We start from the raw sequence: 22,709 nt of genomic DNA on the forward strand, positions 1-22,709 counted from the left end.
ACAAGCGCACGCGTACAATGCTAAAATTTGAATGAACTTTGTACACTTCTGGGAAAACGTTGTTAAAGTCTCAAATGCATCGAGTTTGTCTTATTTAATGAAGCTTACAGGGAATATGGCACCAAAAGGGAGTTAGGGAGCGTTTGGGAGAACATCTGTAACGGTCCCCGTTACAATTAGCACTAGTTGAAATTGATATGTCGATACCCCCAAAATTAAAATAAAAATTCTCATAATCTCCCTTGCACATTGGTACCAGCCTTGATTTTCCTGTGCATTGAGTTCACCAGAGCATTTATCTTTCTCATTTGATTATTATTCAACTCTTCCGACAATAGTCTTCATGGTTGATAGAAGCTGTATTATTCCAAAGCCAACAAATCCCCCCGCCAAATGAGTGCCACGAATTTTCATTTTAGGATAGAATTTACAGGATCCAGCTGGTTTGGAACATGTGAATGTTTGTGATAAAGTCTCGACAAACACTGGCTACATTTTCCCAGTGTGAACATGCTAAAAACATTACGCACACGACGTGTACGTGCGCGCGTGAGAGTAAAATCGACGTAAAAGTTGCCAAGCTCGCGGACCAAATTAGAGCAGAGAATTTCTGTCAATTCTAGGGTGAAAATATTGGTATGATAGTTTGCTGTATAAATATCGGTTTCAGTGATAATACCTTGACAACAACCGAGGTGACATGATGAAAAGCCCTGTCTTGATGTGACGTTGTTACGCGTCAACGTCACCGCCATGGTTGGTTTGAAACCTTTTAATTTACTCTCTGACAACTGAAAAACCCTTTCTTGTTGAAAAGTTTAAAACAAACTGCACAGCAACATCTTGTTGCCTTTTCATTCACTTACGCAATTCAATAACTGGAACCATTGTAACTTCCGTCAGCCATACCATGATTGCACGAAATTTATACTGATTTCAAATGCGGAAAACGATGTCTATAACTTCAATGCATCGTTTATGACCACAAAATGTGATCAAAAAATTGTCATCATCAAGATGCACGTGTTTTTGGCTTTTTGTAATTTCCCCTACGTGACGCCATACATTTCATGGTTGAGTAATTTTGACCAGCAATTTTAGTGCACAGTAATCAAAATACACATTTGACCAATTTTCATAATTTTCGGCCTTATAGTCAAATATATTTCTCTATTATGCTATTATGCGTTTCTTTTTCCTTTCAGTATATTTTTTTATCGCTTGGATGTTTTGTCCAAAAGACTTCTTCTTTGACTTCAAAAAAATGTATACTAGATTTTGTTTGAAAAACGAAGTTTGGTCCAGATAGGGTGATATAAATTTTTACGTTTTACGCTTTATTTTTTTACGAATAGAACATGTCCGTGAAAACAAAAATCATCAGAGGTAAAATCCCAGATCAATTATTAATAGCACTTCGAATGCGTTTACATAGAAATGTGTCCGAAAACCCGATGTAAGAGAGAGACAGAGTTCAATTTCTAAAATCATAACATTTATATAATTCAAATACATTGTATAATGTTTCGTCATTTTCCTTTAGTCGTGTTTTATAAAGACACAAACACTACATGCTCGTCTTGTGTTTACCGAAATCAAAGAGAGACAACTCAAACTATCATAATTTAATTGACACACAGCGTATTAAAAGTTTTATTCAAAGCACATGAAAAAGAAAAAAGGGTTAAAGATTTGAGACACGGGTAAAAATGGAAGACTTGTAATACATATGTCATCATTGAAAATTATGCGTCTCATAAAAATACTAAAAAGTAGTAACCAGGTATGTCTTAACTGATTAACTAATTGACGGTGATTGTATAATTCATACAAGTAATTTGAGATTTACCCGTATGATCACAATTGATGATTGATTTAAAAGTGCTCATAATACCAACAGTACACTAATTATATAGCCTCCAGGGAGTGATCTTAATGGCAATTAGCATTACTTTTATGCATATGATGTTGAAAATTAACATGAACCGTTTTTTTGTAAAATTATGTATGAATTTTACGCGTTTAAATTTTACGGATTTATAAAACTTGTTATACGGTATACAGATATTTTTCAATTTTTGTGTTTCTTAAGTTTTTAGAAGAAAAAAATTGATATGCGTATTATAAACTATGACATAGCAATAAAAAAATTCTTAGATGTAAAGCAATTCAAAGACTTTCACGACCAGTTTCCTGATTTTACCCCCTCCGACTGATCCCCCCAAACAAAAGCACTTGGGATCAGAAAGGGAGAAATATTTTAAAGCCTGTACATTTGTAGCATGTCATCGACTTTGAGTTTTGTGGAACACACATCAGTTGTAATGGTGCCCATCTAAAAAACTGTAAAACATTGATTCATAGCTTACCTAGCCACCTTAATGTTGTTTATTCGCGCAGAAGAATATATTGTTACCTTTGTTTAAGGCGAGAGTCGCATCTTAGAAGTCCCTGTACAGCCAGGAGATCCAGTTTTCAATCACACAGTTACCGTCCGAGTTCGGATTTTCGACATCTATGGAGATTATGGACAATATTCTTCAAATATTACAGTAACGCCTTGTTACATTAATTTCTTTTTCATATATCCAAATGCAATTGTTTAGACCAATAACACTCAGAATCACTCTATTTTGACTGATTTTACTACTAAACAAAGCATTCTGTTTTGTGCAAGAATTTATACATATGTGAAGTGTGACGCTTTACCTATACAGGTCATCCCGCCTATCATCTCTCAACCTAAAGATTTAGAAGATGTTTCCACAATTGAGTCCTCGTTTCAAAACTTTGATTCAAAGTTCAACAAGTACAATCTGTCAGGAAATGACATTCAGACCTTGAATTTATTGGGAGCTGTTGCAGCCGGTTTCAAACGATTTCCCTTTGTACGTACTTGATCTCATGACTTCTTGCTTACTAAATACACATTGAACATTTGTTTAAAACTTTATACGGAGGTGTTTTCTAAGGAAAGAGTCAGATATTTAAAGTTTCTACTTTCATATTATTAATTTTTTTTAAGATTGACCAAACAACATCTGAAGTAGAGGTAAACGGTGATACAGAGTCCATTAATATCGACACATCCGGAGGGGGACCTGTGTTTGTTGTTTATCAAGAGGTAGGCTGTAAATAGAATAATATACATGGACTTCATATTATTGTTTACTTTTACAAATCCTAACAAGCATTTCTTATTTCAAAACAGAAAACTGTGAAGCTTCTTCAGCTGGTCAAAAGCATTGTTACCCCTGGCTGTACAAATTCCATCGACAGATTCAAATTAACAGACATACAGCAGATCTTCAGCACCTTTGATGCTCTGACTCGCTTTGAACCGTATTTGTCTTTGGAGGGAGTGGTTTGTGGTTCTCACTTTTCAGAATTATCTGTAAATTCTGTCTTATAACATCAATTTCTCTTGTTAAAATCAGAGATAAGTCATGAAATAAATATTGTTATTATGTACATTTCAAAATTTATAACTAAATGTTAATAAACTTATACAAATGAATCCATTTTAAACAGAAGATAATGGTGGTCATTGTGGACACTGTAATTGATTGTTTGGAATATGGCAGCAGGAGAAATCCTTTATCTCCGACGGCAGTAGAAAGTTTATCAGATATTGCTATTGGTAAGGCTGTAGACTGTTAAGATTTTAAAGACCCCCAACTTAACATGTTTAAAGTCTTTAAAAAAATCAAATTAATTTTACTTCTAGATATATACATGTAAAAATATACTTTCACAAATTGTTTTTTTTTTCTTGAAATACTCCATCTTTCATATTTCTGACTAGACCATTTTCAAATGTGCCTAGGGTCACTGAGGGCTAATTATACAAAATGATTTTAAATCCATAAATAAATGAATGAATTAAAAAACAAAAAGAGAATTATTTTTGTTCATAGAAAATTCTGTAATCCGTTCTAAGCATTTTTAATAGCTGCTTATTATTCTCTAAAATCTAAATAATTTCAAAATGTTCATGATAGTTTATCATCGTGTATTGGACAATGTCTTGAACAAGATGCTACCGAGGAAACTTCAGAACTTGGATGTAGAACTTTCCGAAGATGATATAAGAGCGGAAATCATGTTGCACATCAAGTTCTTTCTACAAGAAACCAGCCTGTTAAAACAAAATCAAAGAAACATAACTTTAGACTATCAAAGCATAAATAGACAAGTCGATTTTATTTATCAAATACAAGCACATGAGCGACAGTTTCAACTTCAGCAGAGAGAAACGGTATGAAATTAATAATATTTACAAATAAGCTAATTAGTAACCTTTACAAAATTTGCTGTCCAACATTAAAACAAACACGGCTAGAGAAAAAAGTAATGCTTTCTTACCAATTTTAGATAGAAATATTACAAATGGTAATTTTGATTAGTTCTACTTGTTTACCATTTTTGACAGCTACAGTATGAAATGAAAGAAATATTTTTCATTTGTTTTGATTTAATTTATTGCATTGCATATTGCATTGGAAGAAAAAATATTTATTTTACAATTATTTCAGGCAAGAAAATGTATCCCAATTATAAAACAAATCCAGTCCGTCTTTTTAAATGTCATGCAAAAAACTATTGTTTTGGGCGAACGATTTTATTGGAATGCTAATCATGTACTGGAAATAATGATCAGGAAGATCCCCTTCAACGATCTTGAAAATGTCACAGATGAGTTTTTTAGACGTGTACATGAAGTGAATGACTCAATCACCCATGCATCCTACCTGGAATTTGCGGTATTTCCTGATATTAAATCTAATATTATTTTATTATGCGTAAAATTTAATATCAACATTGCATTATTATGAAAATGATATCAGCGTACATCTGGATTAGTTTAAGTGAAATTGAAAAGTGTCTTAAGGAAAGTGAAGTTAACAAGAAAATAATAACTGTTTTGATTATTTTTGTACTTAGGTGTCTAACTACTTAAGAAACCCCTACATATATGGAGAGAATGCAACCAAGGCCACTTCTTCCGTTCCAGTGATTAATATTCCTCAAAACATATCTGTGGACACCAATATTCCGAATAAAGGGAATCTGGAATTTAAGAGATATATTCCTCTGATCAATCCACGATATCCAGAACAGATGATTTATTTTGCTTTTGAAATAATAAATGGTGGAGATGCAGTGCTCATCTACATCAAACCTGATGAATTTGACTTCTTGGGTCATCAAGAGGTGCCTTTATATTCGTTTTATTTTAGTTCAGCTACTTTTCCAAAATCTGATTTGTTTGATTACAAGAAGGTGCTTGGTGTCGATGATTGGACAGGATATGGATTTAAGGTGTTTCTTCCAGGAGGTATATGTGGGGAAGGACTGTGTTATCTTGGCATAAAACCACTCACAGGTAAATTATGCGCCTACTGATTGATTGTATATTGCTTAACGTCTTCTCGAGAATTTTTCACTCATATGGAGACGTCACCGTATGCTGTGCGCCTACTGCCATAAAAGCAATAGTCCTAAAATGAGGTGTACGATTTACACTTTCCTTTAAACATAACACATATTGATGTATTACTACATGAACCTATACTTAATTAACGGATTTTATAAAGTAATTTTATTCTGAAGTGTTCTCGTATTCAAATAGAAAGGACTAATTCAAAGAACTGTAGAACACTAGATTTATAAACCTGTGTGATTGGTATTTTGTACATGTTACTGTGTGTATAAGCGAGACAAAATTTTCATCAATTCGGGTTAAACTCCATTATGGTTGATTATATTCTGTTTTGATAAAAATATATGCCAGAATGAAATTCTGGCGGAAACATAAAAGGCAATAAATGAATGAGGCAATGTATTTGTTTAAAACCTTTTTAATGTGAAAAAAGAAACAGTGTTGATGTATCAAAATTCAATAACGGTATAAAATTATTGTTTGTAGCCCCCGACACCGATGATTTCTCTGGAACAAGAAAAAGGAGAGCAGCAGAACAAGCAACTATTGAACAACCAGAGAACACGACCTCCAAATTTAATGCTTCGGATTTTGTCCTAGCTGAGGCTAACTTCAGTATGATATTTACAACAACAGGATGTAGAACTTGGGAAAAAGGAAACAACTCATGGACAATGGAGAGATGTCTGGTATCAATTGTTAACTGTTGTTAACTTGTTTTATTTTTTATCTAATTGCATTTATGAGTTCCTTTTTGTTCAACCTTATTTTTATATTCTTTTTGATTTGTTTTCTTTAAACTCTCAAAGTTCACAGGAATATTAAAGTAAATTTTCAGTTACAGTGAAAACTATCATTTTATTCAGGAGCTTCATTAGTATAGGGACGGAGTTATTGGTAGAGAACGTAAATGTTGAGGCCTCTTCCCACGATAACCATTAGCCCTTTAAAAAATACCCTCTAAAACATAAATGAAAAAGTCCTAGCTAGGAACGTCAAATGACAATAAACAAATCAATCATTTGATATTCACTCTCTTACAGGTCATCAATTTTTTCAAAATGTTTATTATGAGGCCTGATCTATAACTTATGTCCTTAAACAGTTATTCAAGGTATCTCAAATCAGCTGAGGGGTGATCTTTCTGGTATTTTCTTCGATTTACAAAAAAGCTTTGTCATCCTTAATCTTTTTTGTCTTCAGCTTGTGAAGGACATATTAACATCAAGCGTGCGATGAGTTTTCAAGTCATTTTCAAATTGAAATATATCAATTAAAATATTTACTTGTTAAACTGGTATACCATTTGTCATAGTATCTAGTACTTTTTGAGTTGAGGATTTATCCAATTTTCATTTTTACACAAAAGGAGGAGTCATCGTTTTATTTTAACATTTTGTAAGAGTTTACAATTTATTGGTAAGAAAATATACGTTTTTAAACGTTTATACAAGCATTCCAACTAAGTGTTCTAGTGCAAAGCAGATTTGTAATCTTAAAGCAGTACTCAATACTAAAGGCTTCGCAAAATGAGTATAAGATAAAATTAGAAAAGGGCATAAATCATAATTCTTCATAAAGCTAATAAAGCTCGAAATCAATTTATTGTGTTATCACATTAGAATTATAATTCTCTAAAAGGTAATAAATATACGAAAAAAATCAATTAAATTCAAATGATCAAAATAATTTGTTTTGTTATTAGATTTATGAAATGTAGGAACTGTATTTCTTTCAGGTGCTGCCGATGAGTGATTTGAATAACACGGTGTGTCGGTGTGTTGGCGATACCTTTTCTACATCCTTCTATGTGCCAGCTAACGTAATCGATTTTCTAACAGTTTGGAGTAAATTCGACGGCTCAAATGCTGCAGTATATGGCACACTGACTGCTGTCTTTGTTATTTATATATTAATAGTTATTGTGCTTCGAATACAGGATAAAAAAGACTATCAAAGGGTAAAGATCCATTACTAATTTAAAATTCAATTAAAATCTTTGTATGACAATTCGTATTGTGTCCTATTCAAGTTTATCAAATGATTACATTTGAAAACATGCGTACCAAGGATTATTTGAAAAAAAGTTTCAAGAAAAAAATTTTGCCGGTAAATACACGTATACTAATCCATAAACTAAATAAATATTTCAAGAATTTTTCAGCAGGTGGTAACATTCCTCTGCGACCATGACACAAGGCATACGTACTTCTATATGATAAGTGTATACACTGGATTCCGGAGAGGAGCGGGTACTAAATCTAATGTATATTTCATACTCACTGGTGATGATAATGATTCAGGAATTCGTCTCCTACATGACGGAATTCAAGAGGTAAAGTTTTATTCTTCCATTATATTCCACCTTATTTTAATTTGATGCTTTAACTTTGTCCCATTTTGGTGCGTTTTCAGCATCCTCTCTACAAACGCTCATCCAATTTCAACCGGTTTTGGCAAAAAGCATCTATTGGTGAAGGGAAACAAAATTATGAAGTTTGTAGTCTCTGTCCCCCTGAGGCCTGAAGGATGGGACCAAAACAATGAAATTTAATGCAATCTTTAAAGGGCTTCTTTACTCCTTGGCATCAGTCATTCAAACTGTTGAAACAATTGTAGTAAGCAGCGACTACCGAAATTGTGAATTTCATGGCCTCAGGGTAAGGGGTTCTGGTGTTTGGACTCTATTGATTATACAATGAAAATGCATTAAATCTTCGAAAATCTTCTCCTCTGCTTCTGGGGATTAGATAAAATTTTAGAAATATTATTTCAAAAGAATACCCAACTATATTCTGGTTTATTATCATGGATAACTGTGTGTAAAATCTACAACTTATGAATTTATTTCTCATGTATCCTTTAATAAACGAATCTCAGCAACGTTCTTGAACTTAAAAAAGAGATGGGGTCAATAACATATGAAAGTAATTAATTAAATACATTACTTGCCCAAAGACTTCAAATTTATTGCCATTACCATTACAATGTTTTTGAAATGTTATTATTAAATTAACGATGATTTATCGGTGTTTAGTGAATTTAAATCAGATTATTTTGGGACCAAAATGGTGTTTCTATGGAACTACGCCATGTTGTGACGGCTAAGAGAGCCCCATTATGCTATCTCTGGAAGTAAGTGTAAGACATATTATGGGTCAATCCACAATGAATGCAAAGGTATATTTATTGATGTCCAGCGTATGCTCATGAGTATACTCATTGCCTTAGGGCACTAATTAGCACCTAGCTGTTAATCACGTCTAACACAATTTACAAACAGATATGGCAAATAGAGGACTAGAGAATGTTGGATTGCGTATTTTAACTGCCAATTCATAAACAACTTAATCAAAATAATCAAATTAATTGTTAAATCATACACTCAAAAATATTTTTTTCAGAGTATTAAAGAAAATGCAGTAAAAGGAAACAGCAATTCACAAAAAAAGGAGAAATATGTGTATTCCTTTAAAAGAATTAACAATCAGCAGAGCTAGTCCAATATATCAGTTTAGCTTTCTTGAATAGTGTGCATGGGGGGTGTGAAGGAGGGGAAGGCTATTTTTCATTCATTAAAAAACAGTGTAATTGAGTGTATTTTTAAAAAATAATGCATTTTCTCAAAGCCAATAGGTAAAATTACAATAACAAGTCATTGAAAATTTGGTCCATTACACTTTCAATTACATACAAATTTGTAATAAGTTACTGTCAATTACCCTGACACATTACATCATCTCATCTCTGGAATATAAGTATCAATTTATTATTAAATTTTGAAAACCGTCGTGAAAAGGTGATCAAATGCCTGTACGAGGGGTGACCAAAAAGTTCGCAAACTAATTGAATAACTTCCATACAAGAAAAAATATTTGGTTTTTTATTTTGATTTATTTTAAATTAATCCTCCCCGATTTTAATGAACAACAACCACCGTTCCGCGCATGCGCGAATCGCGTGATATTGGAGGTCACGCGACCCCCTCCGTTCTGTCACAAAAGTTGAAAGATTTTTAGAGTTTCATATTTCTTTCCATGTGAGTTAATTTTTATGACAAGAACAGTTCATTTGTCAGAAATTGTTGACCATATCTCGGCAACAGAATGGGTGGATAATAATATCCTTTCCAAAAAATAAGCATGGCGACCATTAAAACACAAATCTTCTGTCTCTGGAGAGACCTTTATGCAAGGTGGATAGAGAATGGGTGCACCCTTTTTGTCATATCTAATATGTTTAAAATCTAAAGTAAACGATATCTTAGGTATTTAGTACTTATATCATTGTTCAAATATTCAACTATTTTTCAAAGTGCTATTTGGAGGTGTTTGATAGCAAATTGCTAAATTAAAAACACATATCTTTTCAAACTTGCTTTCACTGGGCAAGATGACAAGTATCATTTTTAACCATCAGCCTTCCTTCACTAAAACGATTAATCCAATCATTAATTGAATTTATAGGAACTCATTTTTCCCAATAAACTGTGTACAAATTACTATATGATACTGTAGAGGGATTTCTAAGATATACAATAAATTGTACAGTCGTTTGTTGAACGAGTTCGACTGAGACAACCATTTTTCGCCACAAGTGACCTAAATAGTGACGTCATTTTCACATTATGACGTCACAAACGAGGAGAAAACCTTTATTAAGCATATGCTATTTATAGAACTTGTGTTTGGCTATGTGTGTACCGAATTTCTTCCAATCTGAATTGTGGTTTTGTAGATATAGAGATGGTTTGCGAACTTTTTGATCATCCCTCGTAATATAGGAAACTAGAAGCACAAATATCCAATAATTATAAGAATAAATGTTAATCCATCAAATAGATTTTAAAGTTAAATAAAAAGACTAGACAAAATGGTTGAGAGACATTTTGATATTGATGATATTCGTTTGGGTATGGACTTTCAATCTTCAATATGTGAACGTCTAGCACAGATAAATAACAGGAAAAAATCCCAACAATTAGAGAGGACAGCACAGACGTAGCAGTTGACAACATGGGACTTCAATTAAATATCATACAGCGATATACTACATGTACATACACACTTCATAAGTTATGAATATGAGAATTTTTAATGTTAGGTCAGATGTTTTTTTTTCTCTTTCGACAGTGCATGTTCTTTTTTCTAATTATGAGTCAAACATTCATTGGCAATGAAAATTATTATTATATAGTGAAAGAAACCAGGACAAAGTAACATGAATATTCTTATTAATCTGCAAGCATCCTTGGGCTGCGTACACTTAAGGTCTGGGCCCCGGTATGAAAATTACATATTAACATGAAATATTTATGAATAATAAATGGCTATCGAGACAAGAGTTGGGACACAATAATGAGAATTTTACATGGGAATAAAAAAAAAAGTCTTTTAATGAATATCAAGGTCAAACACTCCTTTTTATAGATTTGGATTTCTAAACAAATATGAGCCCTGGATGGAATGTAAAAAGTAGATTAAAAATTGTAACATTAAAAACATGGGCCTCTTGAACATATCAGAAACATTGTACCTTTAGATGGCATTTTTAGCTCTACTGGTCAGAGACCAGAAGAGCTTATGCGATAGTAAGGTGTCCGTCGTCCGTCCTTCTGTCTGTCTGTCTGTCCGTGTTTACGAGAGTGCATTTATTGGGTAGTTTTCATGCCAAGATTGTACTTATTAGGTACTTTTTGCTTATTGGGTATACCCAATAAGAAGTGCCGCTGAATATGCTTAAAATACCCTAATTGGGTATTTGCAGGTTAGTACCCAACAAAACTTGGACACGACGATTTGTCCAAAAAAGTGTCCAAAAAAGTTGCTTTCACGGACGCACCGTGTTCTGTTGTTTCAGTTTTACATTCGGAACTCTAAATTCTCGAGAGTTCCGAAATTCAACTTCCGTTGATCCTGATCATAACAACGTTTGTTTTCATGGGAAAGAAATATGGCGACTAAGAAACACTAAATGTCAACAAGATTTTCTGGTTGACAAGAAAACAGGTAAGTTTATTCGATTAATATTTATCCATTGCTGGGTTCTTGTTTAAGGAAAATAGATTTTAATGTAATTTTGAAAACAATTGTGCACAAAATTAAAATAGATATATCGGAACAATTAATCCTAAGTTGCACTTGTTTGTATTTTGAATTTTCTCTGTCTTTTTAACTCTCTTGAGGACGAGAAGTATTTAGTAAATGATCGTATATTGTTAGATAATCTTTAATAAATCGAAAATGTTTATTATTTAATTTTATATCATAACCAACTAAGTATGTTCTGACAATATATATTGGAAAGGGAAATGAAAATTTTAACAATCGTGTGTTCATAAATCAGCTGTAAATTATCGGTTCATGTAGACAGTATTACAATCGCAAAGTGAGCTGAGATGATGATAAATGGGGTAATTGACAACAACTAAATAATTGTATGTAAGTTTATCTCACCTGATATGTAACTTAAGAGATTCATTGTATTACTGAAAAACTTTCAGTCAAAACAGTGCTTCTTTCTGTCTTTTTGACTGAGTGTCTGCTTTATTTTGATTTTCTTTTTAAATTATTGCTTTTGTCATTTGTTTTAATTAATTTAAAACAATACTGAAATTGATATAGGGATACTATAACTATTTCACATGATGGGTGTGTAATTAGCATCGCGCTACACCCGGGGCTTCCATTTTTGAGGATGGGGCTAGTGGTTTTCTGCACTGAGGAATCCCCCTGGGCTATTAGGAATTTTAAAATACACATGTAATACATGAAAAGCACCACCGGTTTTTTCACTCTTTTTTGCTATTGAATTACCTAATATGGAAATATTCCAGACAGCATGCTCATATCATCCATAAATCTCAACAACTGCATCCATTTTGCAGTACTACAAGACTGATTTTCTTAAAAAGGATCTTTTATTTCCTAATTTGAATTCCTCCCTTTCCTTTGTTTAATGTAGCAATATTTGCTTGTACATATATGCCTCACAGATATCTCATTATTAAATTAAATACATTCACTCTATCAGCTCAATAATAAGTGTCATGCAATTATGTAGTGTTAATTTTTTTTATTTAAAGCCATATATGGCGTAACTGATCAAAAAATATATGTTTGAAAAATACAAAATTAAGTTAAGAAATATACTTAATACATTTAAATTAAAACTTTTCATACAATTCGGAGCAAGGAGAACACCTCGTTTTATCTAATAATACGATTTTATCTTCTCTGTAATGTGTTATTCAATTCTTTTGTGTATTTTCTTCCAAGTCAGAGAAAATTCCGAGAATCCAAATTAAATTTTGATATCTTTATAACGCAGTTGACTTAGATTTTGTAATTTACAGAAAATTTCATCTTTATCATGTTTAAATAAAGTAATGATACAAATAATAAGTTCTTATAATTTTAGTCTAATAATTCTAGCGAAAATTAAATTAAACTTTAATTTTAAAAAGAATCATCTGTACCCTGACTTTTTTCACGATGAACTTTTTTCAATGTTACTTTTTAATTTTTGCCTCTATATTTGGTCTTGTCACTTTTTACTCGGGGATAGTAACTTTATTGCCACCAAGCTGTGGATTAGTACTTGATTTCCTTTATTGCACAGCGATGACTATGATTTAATAGCACAAAAAGCTAATGGGTTTACGTATGTGAATTTATATGATTAATGTTTACTGGTGATTTTAGGATAACTGGAGATAATGATTCCTTTTTTCCATTGATATTACATAAATATTTTCTTAAGTATTATGTTACAATAAATTAGATTTTTTTTCTATAAAAGTAATCAATAATTACAATGGAAATTAAAACCATAATCATGTTCATTGAGGATTTTCAATATGTAACAGGTCAAACAGGAACTTCAATTGTGAACATTGCAGAGAACACACTCATCAGAAGATGACCCTCAGAAATAGGACAATTGTAAGTAATCAGTATAACGAACAGGAATACTTCATGCCAACCATAAGATTTTTAGAGACATTTTCGCTTCTTAAATTAGAAGAGATAGAGGGAAAAACTTGTACATACTACATAACTACTAGGCAACCAACCTTTAACTGCAGGAAAGCTTTTGGTATGTGCAATACAGCTACATAAAACCTATTTAGTATTCATGTTAAGTTTGAGAAAGTACCTTTTATCTCGTGTTTGCCAACATTTTCCTGCACACTGTTTGCTTGTTTGTACTATCATTTTATTTTAAATTCTTCAGGTGCCCTTTACCTTTGCCAGTTTAGAATCATTTGTTTTAAGGGCATCTGAGGGTTGGTTCCGAACTTAATTAATTGTAAAGTAAATACTGGGGTACTATACGGTCATAGGTTATGTTAATACATGTAAAACATTTTGTTCTGATAGAGGTGGCATACAGGAAAAGAAACAATACTAGATATCACTTCAAAGGAATAAAACAGCTTCATCTTGTAGGTGTATTTTATTTAAGGATAACTACTTCATGTCTGATGTGCTGAAAGTTATTCATAATCTGTTTGACTGTAATTTTTCATATTTTCAACTTCTATCCAGCTTAGTCAATTTTAATTAAATTTTGTGCAAAGCATACCCCAGGAAGGGGGATGGAGTATCAAGTGTGTCTCAGTCCCTGTCAATATAATTTCAAAGCAGTTAGTAAGGTTTGGGTCAATTTTAAATCCTCTTTAGCAGAACCATTGGGCTACAAACAATACTTATGTGAAATTATGTGAAAAAGTATATTATTTATCATTAAGTGTAGAGATGATTTTGAAGATTATGTACCCCTAATGTCCTGATAGTATTACATTAGAAGTCTAAAATTTGCAAGGAATAGGTGTAAAAGGAATAGGTGTAAAATCTTTTTAAAACCTCCTTCTTAACAACCAGAAACTAACACACTGTCTAATTAATAGGCAACATTGTTTTGTGTGTTGAATGATGATTCCATTTTGATAAAATTATGGCGGATGGGGGTGGGATGAAGATGCAGTTAGACATAGAAGAAAAAAAAAGAGTTGATAGAATTTAGTTTTTCTTCCATTTTTTTTATCAATACATATTTCTGAATAAGAAATATACTACTACTTCTTGGTTGGGTTTGATCAACATAAAGGGTGATCTTGCTGTAGTTAAGAAAAACATGTTTTATATGGCAAAGAAATGCCTTTATCTAATTGCAGAATGAATAAAATGGACAGAGGCAGAACTGAAGGAGATGCGTGAAATGAGGAATAGTTCAAAGATTGCCTGAGCATAGCACTGCTACTGGATAAACATATGGCAATATAGAAGAGCAGGGTCAATGGAGGTATCATTCAGTATAGGCCATGAGAGACCCTGAAGAAGAAAGTATTGAACAGAAACAAAAATAAAACCATTTTGACATTTATTGAAATATAGGATCAAGGTCTTACATGTAAAATGTGGGCATGTAATGACTTTTCTCTAGCTCTAAGACTTATAACAGTGATGATTTGATTTAATATCTTTATCCCAATTTGTCGAAAAGATTTGGACATAGTGCATCAATTATTTTAAAGTTTTGATACAACGAATGCATTCATTGTACTTGTAACTGAGTTTTCTGGTGCGACACTGTTTTATCGGCTTCAAAACTAAGTTTGTGATTTCCGAACCAGATTAATGAGATCATGTAATATCTTTTAACATCGGTGACTATTTAATCCATTCTTTTACATCTCAAAGTATTTTTATTATTACAGGGAAAATATGCACTGTACGTGTATCTGTAATAAACAGGATTATAGAAATTTTCCATATAATACAACACAATCTTATCAACTGAAGGCAAATATTTCATCAAGGGTGTGATCTATTTATCAATATGGTTTTCAGCATCTTGCTCTACCTGTAATGACTTGCTCTAAGTTCCAATATTTAATTTAAATTTTGCAAACATGGTTATAAAATTCTTTAAAAGCCAAATAGTTTAGGCACAAAATGCTTATATATTTCTTATCATTTGTAAAGTTTACACTGAATGAGATGTGGAATGTTAGAATTAAAGTATTAAATATGTTTTGGACTTATGTATGCTTATGCAGATAAATTTGAGTTCAACTAGGGAAGGTAAATGTCATACTTATAGGGTTTGCAATCTAATGCAAGAGTATAAATATCCAAGACAAATTTGACAATTTTAATGAAGGGTATAAGTAACCCAAGAAAAATTGAACAGGTAAACATCACCTGTTGGGTTTTATTCTAATGTTGGGATGTAATATCCAAGAAGAGTTGAACCAATGTCCAATACCTATTGGGTTTTCTTTCTTATGAAAAAAAATTTGAGTAACCCAAGAAGAATGTCCAATACCTTTTAGTTTATATACTGTTGAAGGGATGAAAATATCCAAGAGGAATTGGACAGGTGTCCATTACATGTTGGGTAGTATTCTGATGAGGGGATTCTCATGAAACCCAAGAATTAGACAAGTGTCCATTGCCTGTTGGGTGGGATGAAGATATCCAAGAGGAGTTGGACGGATGTCCATTACCTGTTGGGTGGTATTCTGACGAAACAATTCAAGAAACCCAAGAAGAATTGGACAAGTGTCCATTACCTGTTGGGTGAGATGTAGATATCCAAGAGGAGTTGGACAGGTGTCCATTACCTGTTGGGTGGTATTCTGATGAAACAATTCAAGAAACCCAAGAAGACTTGGACAAGTGTCCATTACCTGTTGGGTGGGATGTAGATATCCAAGAGGAGTTGGACAGGTGTCCATTACCTGTTGGGTTGTATTTTGATGATACAATTCAAGAAACCCAAGAAGAATTGGACAAGTGTCCATTGGCTGTTGGGTGGGATGTAGATATCCAAGAGGAGTTGGACAGATGTCCATTACCTGTTGTGTGGTATTCTGATGAAACAATTCAAGAAACCCAAGAAGAATTGGACAAGTGTCCATTACCTGTTGGGTGGGATGTAGATATCCAAGAGGAGTTGGACAGGTGTCCATTACCTGTTGGGTTGTATTTTATGAGGAGATTCAAGAAACCCAAGACTTAGACAAGTGTCCATTGCCTGTTGGGTGGAATGTAGATATCCAAGAGGAGTTGGACAGGTGTCCATTACCTGTTGGGTTGTATTTTGATGATGCAATTCAAGAAACCCAAGAATTAGAAAAGTGTCCATTGCCTGTTGGGTGGGATGTAGATATCCAAGAGGAGTTGGACAGGTGTCCATTACCTGTTGGGTTGTATTTTACTAGGAGATTCAAGAAACCCAAGACTTAGACAAGTGTCCATTGCCTGTTGGGTGGAATGTAGATATCCAAGAGGAGTTGGACAGGTGTCCATTACCTGTTGGGTTGTATTTTGATGATGCAATTCAAGAAACCCAAGAATTAGAAAAGTGTCCATTGCCTGTTGGGTGGGATGTAGATATCCAAGAGGAGTTGGACGGATGTCCATTACCTGTTGGGTGGTATTCTGATGAAACAATTCAAGAAACCCAAGAATATTTGGACAAGTGTCCATTAACTGTTGGGTGGGATGTAGATATCCAAGAGGATTCAGACAGGTGTCCATTACCTGTTGGGTTGTATTTTGATAAGGAGATTCAAGAAACCCAAATAGAATTGGACAATGTACACATGTTCAATTGTTCTTGGGTAGTTTAATCCCTTCGTCAAAATACAACCCAAAAGGTATTGGACACCTGTCCAATGCCTGTTGGATACCTTCATTCTGTCCAACATGTAATAGGCATTTGCTTATTATTAATTGGTCATGACTCAAAAAGGTTTCTCCTTAAATACTTAATTTTGTTATTCAAGAAAGGTTGAACAGAGTCTGAGATATGTTGAGTTGTGTTTTCACAATTCAGTTTTTTTGCACTTAAGTATTCATATATTTTAATATTAGATATTTTGAAATATACAGGTGTATATCCTTATTGCTAAGAACAAATTAGTTAGGTGTTACAATAAAAGAGCTATATCACAGAAATTGACAAAAATATGGGTTCAAAACCAAAGGTTTTCAGTCTTGTCTGAATTTACCAGCAAATATTAAATATATAATAAATTTGAAATGAATAAAAAACAATAAATAAAAAACCCAATAAAATACGGACACGAGGATTAATATCCAATAAGATTTTAACAGTAACTACCCAAATAATGCTCTCTCGTGTGTACACTTTTTTTGTATCCAATAAGCAGTATCCAATAGGACTTGGACTTGATGTACCCAATATATAACCAAATGTGTGTCCGTCCGTCTGTCTGTAAACAATTTTTCAAAACGCTACTCCTCCTACAGTTTTGGTTTGATTTTAATACAACTTGGCACAAAAGTAGACTACACAAAGATACATAAAATAGTGCATCGGATTTTGATTTCGATGAACGATGTTGCCATGGTTACTAAAAATAGAATTTTCGGTGAAATTCCTTTAAAACGCTACTCCTCCTACAGTTATGATCTGATTTCAATATAACTTGGCATACAAGTAGACTACACTAAGATACATAAAAAAGTGCATTGATTTTTGATTTCGATGAATGGTGTTGCCATGGTTACTAAAAATAGAATTTTCTGTGATATTCCTTTAAAATGCTACTCCTCCTACAATTTTGATCTGATTTCAATATAACTTGGCATACAAGTAGACTCTACTAAGATACATAAAATAGGGCATCGGTTTTTGATTTCGATGAACGGTGTTGCCATGGTTACTAAAAATAGAATTTTCGGCGAAATTCCTTTAAAACGCTACTTCTCCTACAGTTATGATCTGATTTCAATATAACTTGGCATACAAGTAGACTATACTAAGATACATAAAATTGTGCATCAATTTTTGATTTCGATGAACGGTGTTGCCATGGTTACTAAAAATAGAATTTTCGGTGAAATTCCTTTAAAACGCTACTCCTCCTACAGTTATGATCTGATTTCAATATAATTTGGCATACAAGTAGGCTACACTAAGATACATAAAGCAGTACATCGGTTTTTGATTTTGATGAACGGTTTTGCCATGGTTACTAAAAATAGAATTTTCGGTGAAATTCCTTTAAAACGCTACCTCTCCTACAATTTTGATCTGATTTCAATATAACTTGGCATACAAGTAGACTATACTAAGATACATAAATTAGTGCATCGGTTTTTTATTTCGATGAACGGTGTTGCCATCGTTACTAAAAATAGAATTTTCGGTAAAATTCCTTTAAACTCCTCCTACAGTTATGATCTGATTTCAATATAACTTGGCATACAAGTAGACTATACTAAGATACATAAAACAGTGCATTGGTTTTTAATTTTGATGAACGGTGTTGTCATTGTTACTAAAATGGAAATGTGTGAAATTCCTTTTCAAAACTACTCCTTCTACAGTTGTGGTCTGATGTCAATGGCTTCTTTTCTCATCCTTTGTTATAAGAACAAACCAGTAGAGCTACAGTCTCGACAGAGACTTCTGGTTTTCAATGCTTGGATTATTTTACAAACTGATAAATAACTCTTTCATGAACATGACTTTTAAAGCATGCATAACTTCTGCTATGAACGCGAATGGGTTTTATGTGTTTATCAAATTACCAAAGACACTTGTGTGCAATATTTACAACAAAAAATATGTTTATAGGGATTTTCGACATCAAGTGTCAACATGTACTTTTTTGGAACCAATGCACCACTGGGAGATTTAATATACATGCGGATATGGCATGACAACTCTGGGTCATATGGCTTTAAAAGTTGGTTTTTAAGCAAAATTACAGTCGATGACTTGGAAAAGCAAGAAAGGTAACACACGTCTATATATTTTCACGACGACTGCAAGGCAGAGTGGTACTTCATTTTACCCAATGTCTTTCTCTCCGTCTGTCTGTCTTTTAACCCTATATTTTTGAACTCATGTCCCTTAATTTGACCCCTAACCATCTATTCAGAATAGTTTATTATGCCGATATACAGTATGTTTTCTTCTACATTTAACAGACAAGTCTACAGGTATGTGCACTGTGTGACATAAGATAATATGACAAATATAGCGTTACGGTCAATTTGATCATTGATATTTCTTCGGACGGTTGCCTTAGAGAGGCAATTTTGTTTTTGTTTTTTTAAATGCATTTTTATCATGTTTTTAATCACTTGATACGTACTGTACTTTAAAACTGTTTGCTACAGTTACCACACAAACCAAAGTTTAAAATACTTTAAAAATGTCTCGAATTTGATGTTCCAAAACGATTATTGTAAATTGATAAATACAGTAAACAGGTCCAGTCCAAAGACTATTTCTACCTACGTAGCTATTAATAGCTACCTAGGTATTTAAAGCTACCCAAAGTAGCTATTTTTACCTACTTTTTATAATTTCTGCATTTTGCGGCACAAAGATCAAACGGCGCAACATGGTGAATACCATATCGTTTGATACAGTCACTCTAATGATGAATACGATAAAATTTTGGTCAAAAAATGATTACTTCCTGAATTGGCAAATTTGCATTAGTTTCTATGCAAAATTGATAATATACGAAGTAATCATTTTTTTGGCAAATTTTTTCTCATATTGATCATCAGTGTGACTGTATTAAAAAATTCTGTGCTCACCATGTTGCGCCGTTCCTGCATTTGGTCACAAAATGGAAGTAAAGCAGAAAGTAGGTAAAAATAGCTACTTTGGGTAGCTTTAAATACCTAGGTAGCTATTGATAGCTACGTAGGTAGAAATAGTCTTTGGACTGGACCTGGTAAAAACAGAAGTGAACACATGCTTTTTGTTAGCGAAAGTAGTATATGACTTGGAAACTGCAAAATCGATTTTTCCCTGATATACAAAGATAATGAATATGTGATAAGTTAAATATTCTATGTCTTCTAATTTGATTTCAGATATACTTTCCATTGCAACAAGTGGTTAGGTGTTGAAGATGAAGATTGCTTGTTGGATCGCATTATTCCAGTATCAACCCCAGACACAATTTCTTTTAATGATCGTATATCTTTGGAAGTTCAAAGCTTAATGTCCGTATATCATTTATGGCTTTCTTTGCTCTTTCACCCACAAGGCAAATTCACACGTGTTCAAAGACTCTCATGCCTTTTTGCCTTAATCTGTCTTATCATGATATCAAATGCAATGTTCTTTCGATCGTCTGATGAAAACCAAAATGTTGATGAAGTAAAATTTGGAATTTTACGATTATCATTTGGAACATTCTATGTATCATGTATTGGAATGCTTATCTCAACCCCACCTGTTACTTTTGCAGCCTTTATATTTAGAAACATTAGAAACTCTAAATTAGTGGAAAACAGAATCAACAATCCAAGAAGTCGCAAATTTTCTCAATTAAGAAAAGACCGTTACAAAGTCTTTTCTAAACTTGATGACGAGGTATTTATACCACACCAAGGCACTTTACCACGTTGGGTGCTTTATATAGCATGGATCAGTGTTGTTTTGGCTATCATTTCATCAGTCTTTTTTCTCATTCTCTACAGTATGGAGTGGGGTAAAGCAAAATCAGAAGAATGGATTTCATCACTTGCGCTTTCATTTTTGGAATCGTTCATAGTATTTGACCCAATGAAAGTAATATTTTTTGCAGTAATTTATTCGACCTTTCTTAAAAGTTTGGCAAGCGAAGACCCTCCCAAAATAAATGTAGACAAACTACGGTTGATGTCCAAGGATAATAGATTATGCCAGGAATCAAGAATTTCAGGTTGGTATATACAGAATAAAATAGAATGTTTGAAATATTGAAAAAAAATTCTTGGCTTATTTACGAGTTGTGCGCAGCTAGAAGTGCACGAGGAAATGAGAAATATGTTGCCATAAACGTGTTTAATATTCTTTCGAGTCAAGTAGGTTCTTTACATTTTCTTCTCTATGTTGCATTCGTCCTATACCTCTTGCTGAAATAATGTGATACAATATTTATCACAAGTATGAATGTGTATGAATGTTTCCACAATGTTTGGTAATTCCTTTGACATTTTTTTAAAAATTCAGGCTTAGCATCCAACGTTTTACCAAAAATCAAACCATTTACCAAAGAGGAGATTAACGACTTAAAAAGGAAAAGTCGGGAAGAATCTCAAGCAAGATCAGCATTGACCAGTCTTGTCATGTTTACAGTATATATTTTTGCAATTTATGGAATTGGGTTCTCACAGCGCGACCAGCGATCTTTTAATATGAAGAAAAACCTGGATAATTATTTACTATCAGGAAGTCGTGGTTTCTCTGCAGTAAGTTTTTAAAACATGAATTTAGTAAAATAAAATATGTGACACTCAAAATCGCTACACCTCCTTTATTTAAACCGCTGCTCCAAAGAGGATGTTTACTGTTTTGTCTTGTGTGTCCTCCATAACAATTTTTCGTCGCAGTTTCCTTGGCAATTACTCAAGAAATATGCTTGAAACTTTAGCACACATTTAACAAAACATGGCCATTAGCTTTATGTTTTTGTACAAACCCAATGCCAACTTCTTTATGTCCGTGCGTTTTTCCGAACCAAATTTTTGTCACAATTTTCTCAACAACTGCTCAAGACAGATGCTTGAAATTCTAGCACACTCTTTGTCTAGACATGCCATGTGATGGGATTTAATTTTGTACAGTTCAATGTCAATTCTTTTTTATCTCCGTGTGTCTTTCGTAATTTTTTTAAGCAACTACTCAAGGCAGATGCTTGAAATTTTATCACACTGTTAAGGAATGTTATATGGTTTGATTCATTTTGTACAAATCCGATGCCAAGTTCCTGTGTATATGTCTGTACAAATTTTTTGTCGTCCTTTTCTCAGCAACTACTCATTTAGTTTCTTGAAATTTTAGCACTCTCTATGTTTACGCATGTCAAACTGTGGGATTCATTTTTTAAAGAATCAAATATCAACTTCCAATTTATCCATGCTTCTCTCTGTACCTAATTTCCATTGTGTTTTTCTCAGCTAGTATTCAAAGCAGATACTTGAAATTCTATCACAATCTTTGTTTAGGCACATGTCATATGGTGTGATTTATGAAAGCATGTATTCATATCAGAGCGGGAGTAATACTAGTGTACATTGAGCTTTTTTTCTCTGTTTCAAGTACAATTTCTTTGCACGTTAGTTTTCTTGATTGATAATTGGTGAATATAAAAAACGGTGATCAATTCACAAACAAAAATCAGAAAACAGGGCATAAAACATGAACCACTGGAAATTCCAAAAGTTAGATCAGGTATCTAGGAGGCGTAAGCATCCCCTGTCTGCTGGACAAGCCG

General features: G+C 33.1%; 1 protein-coding gene across 1 annotated transcript; it reads left to right on the forward strand.

Annotated features, from left to right (window-relative positions):
- Positions 1 to 2,427: 2,427 nt before the first annotated feature.
- On the forward strand, positions 2,428 to 21,684 carry LOC134265172 (uncharacterized; the record flags this gene model as incomplete). Its single annotated transcript, XM_062747427.1, is given in 14 exon segments — positions 2,428 to 2,562; positions 2,758 to 2,888; positions 3,026 to 3,124; positions 3,212 to 3,364; positions 3,532 to 3,640; positions 4,002 to 4,258; positions 4,536 to 4,763; positions 4,945 to 5,414; positions 5,958 to 6,132; positions 7,182 to 7,403; positions 7,608 to 7,778; positions 19,061 to 19,221; positions 20,320 to 20,942; positions 21,446 to 21,684. Coding segments are annotated over 14 exon segments (3,173 nt in total), but the record flags the coding sequence as incomplete, so codon positions are not given.
- Positions 21,685 to 22,709: the final 1,025 nt, after the last annotated feature.

Source organism: Saccostrea cucullata, unplaced genomic scaffold (genome assembly GCF_032062105.1).
Source record: "Saccostrea cucullata isolate Sc308-1 unplaced genomic scaffold, CSIRO_AGI_Scuc_v1 ctg10726, whole genome shotgun sequence".
NCBI classification, from domain to species: Eukaryota; Metazoa; Mollusca; class Bivalvia; order Ostreida; family Ostreidae; genus Saccostrea; species Saccostrea cuccullata.